Raw genomic sequence first — 6,705 nt, 5'->3', positions numbered from 1 at the left:
TTCTCAAAAAGCACTCATTGGTGTCAATAAGAAATGTACAGCAAAGTGAATTTTACTCTGAGGAATGCGATCTTATGCTCAGCATAGTCAAAAGGCACTCGGTGGCATCCATAAGAAATGTACACTAAAGTAAATTTTGCTCACAGAAATAGAATTTTATTCTCAGCAAATAAAAAATTGAATAAATGATGCCAAGAAAGAAAATTTTACTCAGCTGTTTTTAGTACACTCACAATCGACGTAACGCGCACACTCATTTCATGTTTTTTCTTTTTTTTTTAGTTTTGAATGAATAATAATTATACGTTAAATTATAAATTAATGTTTTGGAGTTTTGGAGCTGTTAAGGTTCGTCACGCGCTTTGTGTTGTGTTGTGTTGGAAATAATCTTTACGCGATTTTTGTTAAAATAAATTTGAGCAAGTCGTTTTTTGATAAGAGACACAAATGCAAGGCAAAATAAAAAGGCGTGGAATGTAAACATAATTGTTTGTTAAGCAATATTTTTTATATCGTTTCCCTGTATTTCGTCATTTATGCTCGTTACGTCGAGTAAAATAATATTTTGTTGCTTACGAGTGTACCTACAAAAATAAGTGGATCTTAAGGATTTCACGAAATAAACATAAAAATAAACATACGAGCGTATGTGTGGAAGTAATTTCAATGCTTCAGTCACTTTTATTATAGCGTTTTTTTCTTTTATTATTAACAATTGCGGAAATTGCACAAATTTAGTGAAATTGATTTATATGCTATAACAGTAATAAACGGAGAATGGAAAACAATGGAATAATTGAAAATTTAATAAGAAAAACGACACTTTGCCAGTAATAACTCTTACGTACATATGGACGCATGTGTGTGTTTATAAAAACGACAGTGAAATTAAGCTTTGTCTTCTGTGCTTTTATTTGTTTATTCGCTCCATTAAGTTGGCATTAAATGCATGCTGACCAAATTCTTTTTTTTTTCCGATTTGCTTTTTGACCTCTTCGTGTTTTCGCTCCAATAGAAAAGCGCTATTCAAGGCGTAAGTTTGCCAACAAAATTTACTACACAACAACACCAACAACAGTGTTAACGCAAAAAATGGCGATGCATCAAAAGGGAAACAACGGTGTGAGCGATTTTGTGCTCCTGGATGAAATAACTATGGAAAAATTCATGGATAACCTCCGAAAGCGGTAAGATGCAAGAACAAGTCTTAAAATTATAGCTTTTCTATTATGATAACACTATAGCGATATTTTATGATACAACCTTAAAAGCCGCTATCATAAAAAATCATTGGATTGTATTGTATTGTTGTTATCTTTTAATAGCAAAACAAAAAAAAAAAAATAATAAAATATTAAGTTGGTCTAGTTCAAGGTTTTCCACTAGCAATCATTTAGTATAACAAAGTCTTTGTGCTTTATTTTTCTATGTTAATTGTGTAAACTGGTTTGGTAGTTTCTGGTCATTGACTAAACGTAAGAATTCTAGAAAAGAAGAAAAAAACATAAACACTTGTCAGCTTACGTAAGAAAAACAGCAGAAAAACATATAAAGTTACGTAAATACTAATAGCGAAAAAGACAAAAGCATAAGAGCTATAATCACTCAACCATCTCTATTGTAAAGGAAATGCCTAATGAAATGCGAAGATTCGTCGTAGCTTCACTCAAAGACAAGGCTTTTACTGTTTGCAAAAGAAGGGGAGCTTTTTATAATAGCATTGGTGTTTTCCACGAATTCATTGCTATCTTTCCCTGTTCAGTAATAAATCTTTCTTTACCGGTATTATATTCATGATAAAGTTTACATTGCATTTACTACCTATCGGAAAAGGCTTAACGAACTTATAAAATATATACACAATAAATGAAAATAGCGAAGTCCAATTAGAATTTTTGGTCCGTTGGCCTGCAGACATCGCTTTGCGATGCCAATGTGACGCTGCTTAGAAGACTCAGTTTGCTTTCCTCCTTCCTCTTTAACTTAAGTTATACCGGTTCGTTAATTTACTCATAGAATGATACTTTTTTTTTTTTTTATCAAATTGCAACCCTGAACGTTTAACGTTTTCTCCCAGAGTAAATGAATGCAAGAATTGATTTAAACAAGTGTACAATGCACAAACTTTCCCTTCTTAATTTCCTGGATGAGATGAAAAAATTGTCTATTAAAATTGTTGAAAGATAACCAGCTACAAGAGAATGATACAACAAAGCTGCTAAATTTTTTTGTTCCGTACTTCTTCCTTCGTCGCGCAAAATAACACACAAGACCAACAACTAATCAGATAGTTAATTACACAAGGGAGAAAATTTATCCGGGACACGGATTAGTTTGATTTTATGACATTTTAATGTTCGCAATGGAAAGCAAGAAAGTTCGATTGGGGCCGAATTCCCCATCCCATACCCGCCACCATCAAAATCTTTAGAACAGGCAGGCTTTTATTCCTGCTCATAAAAAAATGAGATGAAATTCAACTCTCCAAGTTCTTTTATGTGATGAAAAAAATTAATGCACTACGTGATAGTGTTTATCATATTTATTTTAGAACGCACTTCTAGGCAATTTTAAACATTCTCTCTTGTTTACTTTACGATTAAAGGGTATAAGATCTCAAAAAAAATGAAGAAGAATAAAATTTAATCACTCTGCGAGGACATGGCCGATTTTATTTCTTTTTTGCACATAAATAGTAGGGTTCTCTGCAAAGTAATAATAAACAAAACAACATATATTCTCGCTCGAAGAAACGTTCACTTCACGCTGTGCTTTGGACCCGTTTTCAATCGCAACCAGAGTGCAGGAACTTCCAATGTTTATACCAAATTCGAAGTCGATATCTTACTTCTTGCGATCAAGGAAATGTCAAAGACCCACGGGCACAGAGACGTGGCTGAATCGAATCAGAATATTACGTCAAGGATATCAAGGACATATATGCTTTAACGGACTTCTGCAATGATTATGTCAAAATAAGTATACGCCCATCCTTCAGAGGCGGATTTAAAAACGTCTTACATAATATCTAATTGTACTAATCAATAGCTGAAGAGAAGTAACAGTTTTTTACTGATGTTTTATGATCACTTTTACGATTTCAGCAAGTGCTCTGCGAGCAGACATACGTCGATTAAGAACTTATAGTATGGCTTCCATGCTTCATATTGAATATGTCATCTTAGATATCATATCTCATGTACATTTTTCCTACATCCACGCAACATTTATATAGGGTGACCACACCCAACTATCTATAACATAATATGTCCCACTCCATTCTAGTTTTTTATAGGTTTTTCATGTCCATCAGCGAAGGACAAGCGGGATATTCATATTGTCAAAACGTTTGCCATTTGCAGAAGGAAGCTTTAGAGAGCCAGTTGCCAATTGTGAATCGATTTAGGCATGCCCGTCTGTCCCTTTGTCCGTCTGTGTTACTCCCTGGTTGAACATTTCCCTTGATTAAAAAACGAAGCTATCGGCTGCAAACTTGTTCGAAATATTGGAAATTTTTGCAGTCAGGTTTGAAAATATCTCTATTCGGTAGCAGAACATCCATATAATGCAAACGAAAAAAAAAGAGCTCGTAAACATCGGCAGACAGAGTAGACACATACGATATGAATTTTGACTTTTATCCTGAAAAAATGGAAAAAATCAGCCAAGCCCATCCCATACCAGAGAGTACGAAAAATTAGCTTCTTCCTCTTTTTTATGGTTTTGTTTAGAATAACGATGTTGGTTATAAATGATTCGGTCAAAGTCGAACATAATTTTCTTGCGACAAACCGTTTCGTTGAGTTGATTTTTGAATTGGAGAAAAGTTTAGATCAAATTTGACACTCACTGGTAATCTGACGAAAAAAAAAGCGAAAAGAAATTCGAATTTCCTGACTTTCGATATCCAAAGGGGATTTCGTTACTTGCGCTTATGAAAAATATATGAACACTTTTAGGTTCTATGGACTAATGTTCTTCTGCTAATGGCCGCATGCGGTTGCTATAAAGTCCAAAGGAAGTCTATCTGAATACTTAATAAGAAGAGAAAAAGAAATTTCTAATTTTTCATTTCCTGCTAAGATATACGGAATCATTTTAAATGAAATTATATACTGGAGAACAGGATTCTTTTTAGTTGAGGAGTTATGTGTACAGTACCGTTAAACAGATGGCGTAATAATTTAAGCAAAAAAGTCATCTTAAAAGAGATTGTGAGAGACATTTAGTGGAAATGGAAATGAAAAGCATGCCACTGTTATAATTGTTTGGCACTACAAACGCAAACACTTGTAGGTTAATATGCTCGGCATTAAAAAAAATGATTCAAATCAAGAAAAACTTGCTCCGAAATCGAAAGTCGCATTACATGCTTTCAATTGTTTGCTTAAATAATACCCGATGTGAGCACAGATTCAAGCATGTGCACGATGTAAACATCAGCGAGTTAATGCTCACTTTTTTTGTTGTTGTTATGACAAAATACTACTAATGGAATAATGTATGGTATAAAGTTGAATTTTTGTGGCGATAATCGAAAATGCAATTAAACGATAATCCAATGCAATTATAATAAATATTGTTAGGAAAGAAGTTGACTCATCTCTAACCTAAATATTGCTCACTTCAATCTATATATATATGCATATATATCCTTTCCTTTTCAACTCGATTTGGGTTAAGAGAACCAATAAAATGTCAAATAAGAGAAACATAGTTTGTATTACAAAACTTGCTTTTTCCTCTATGTATTTTGACTTTGAACACTTTGTAGAATATCGAGACTTGCGGTATGAGTCATACATATGCGTTATAAAAAAAAAAAACGACAACAACAACAAAACGACGGCAACTTAAACAGCGGCAGCGAAGAGAGATTTTTGTTTATATTCACCATTAAGAAAGTATTTTAAGTTTGTCGTCTCCCATTACAAAGCACGCTATATGTTTCTCATAAAGTTATTGGGCAGTTGGGCAGACCCCTCTTGGGGTATTAATTAAAAGACAAAGATACAAATTTATTTGCAAATTCGCCCAATTCATCACTAACCAGCACATATTGCATTATTCCTCCCCGCGTTACACAAAATTTAGTTGAGACCGTCAGTTAGTGTTTTTTTTTTTTTTTTTTTTTTTTTTTTTTTTGCTGAAGGCATACGTGCTTGTTTTTTGTTGTTTTAATATTTCTGTAACTTAACCTATGCCAATTTTAATCATGTGTTCTTCAATGAAACAACAAAACAATGCGTCTTGATAATTCAATCTTAATACTAAAGTCAAGCTTTCTCTAAAAAAATATATTGCAAAGGAGTTCGTCTGTACCGACGTTTATATCTATTCTCTTTATGGGGTATATCAGCAAGTAGGATCGTGACCTTGGGGCAAGAGAAAATCTACATATTACTCATAGGTATGGTTGATGTGCCTTGTGGCTTAAACCTACGATGTCCGCTAACAAAACGGGTTATTTATGATCTGGCGCCGCCTCAATTAGTGGGACAGTCTCTGTAAGCTACGTGCACCTCTACTCCTGAAGTGTCAGATCGGCTTAAAGCCACTTTGGAGAGGGGTGGGAGTAACTCATAGCCACATTCGCTGCCTTCAACAACTGGCTGGACGACGCTTATCGTGAATTTCAAGCTGTTTCATATCGCACTTGTTGAACGCAATGCTTGCATAGCTGTTAATAGAAGGCGAACTGTTGTGAGCGATGCCACTCACAAAACGTTGAGGACAATTGACTGTAAAGACCTTGTCTTTGAAAAACACTATATTCTCCTTTCTTTTGACGGAAAGCGAGGGTTAATGCAAATTTTATCGATCAATAAAAAACGAAACTTGACCTTAAAAACTGTTTTCAAATATCTTTATTGCATTTTTTGATCGCAATCTCTCGCAGTAGTATCTTTGGAAGACGAACGGCGTGAGCAATGTTTTCAATGTTGGCTTCAGAATTGCAGTACGATTCATTTCATTGTTTACTACGGTCAGCTCGGCTACTCTGTGCGGACACAAGCGCTCATGCTATAGCTAAAGTTACGTTAGCACGGATTATTTAACGGACAACGCACCTCCGCCAATAGTTTAAACTTTCTTCAGCGTTCTTCCCGTAAGCCCTTTGAATCTACTCCGCGATTACGTCTGAAAATACGCTTGTTAGCGCGTACTATCATAGGGTACCATTGGTTCGAACAAGAATTTTCGGAAAAAGTGCTCATCTTAATAGATGAATTACATACAATACATCTTCTAAATATTTTCAACGCTTTTATTAAGGTATCATCCGTACCATGCACTGGCTTAGTTTTGATTCACCTGTTATATGGGGTCCGTAAAATTTTGGAATTTTGGAAATTTGGAAAATTTCTTATTACATAGATGGTCATTTGCTCCTAAATCGGCACATTAATCTTTTTCTTTTGGAAAGCAATGAATCGAACACCAGTTTCAAGTCCGTCTCTCTTTGATGATTTTGACTGATGTTTCTGATGTCTCTACTCCAAAGACCATATTTCTTGCAAACCTTTGCCATTGGGATTGGGATTGCGATTCCTTCTTGTTTTCTTGCCATTGTTTTGGTTGTTTTGCTAAAAAGTTTTATGTATTTGATGGTTGTGTACCCAAGCTTGATTCTTGAAGAGTGTTTTCACCCTCCTCTGTTGTTTTCCCACAATATATTTAGTCCAAATTAGATGTAAAAACACC

At 34.6% G+C, this 6,705-nt stretch overlaps 1 protein-coding gene across 1 annotated transcript in view; it reads left to right on the top strand.

Annotated features, from left to right (window-relative positions):
* The first annotated feature begins 251 nt into the window (after window positions 1–251).
* The window catches only part of LOC119633189 (unconventional myosin ID), a 38,616-nt gene continuing 32,162 nt past the window's right edge, over window positions 252–6,705 (top strand). The window contains exon 1 of the mRNA XM_038026572.1: window positions 252–1,187. Within this exon, the coding sequence (XP_037882500.1) occupies window positions 1,093–1,187 (95 nt within the window). The 5' untranslated portion in view covers window positions 252–1,092. The remainder of the gene's footprint in view (window positions 1,188–6,705) is intronic.

Source organism: Glossina fuscipes, unplaced genomic scaffold (assembly GCF_014805625.2).
Source record: "Glossina fuscipes isolate IAEA_lab_2018 unplaced genomic scaffold, Yale_Gfus_2 2, whole genome shotgun sequence".
Taxonomy (NCBI): Eukaryota; Metazoa; Arthropoda; class Insecta; order Diptera; family Glossinidae; genus Glossina; species Glossina fuscipes.
Note: the sequence above shows the minus strand (reverse complement) of the source record. Positions and strands in the feature narration are given on the sequence as shown.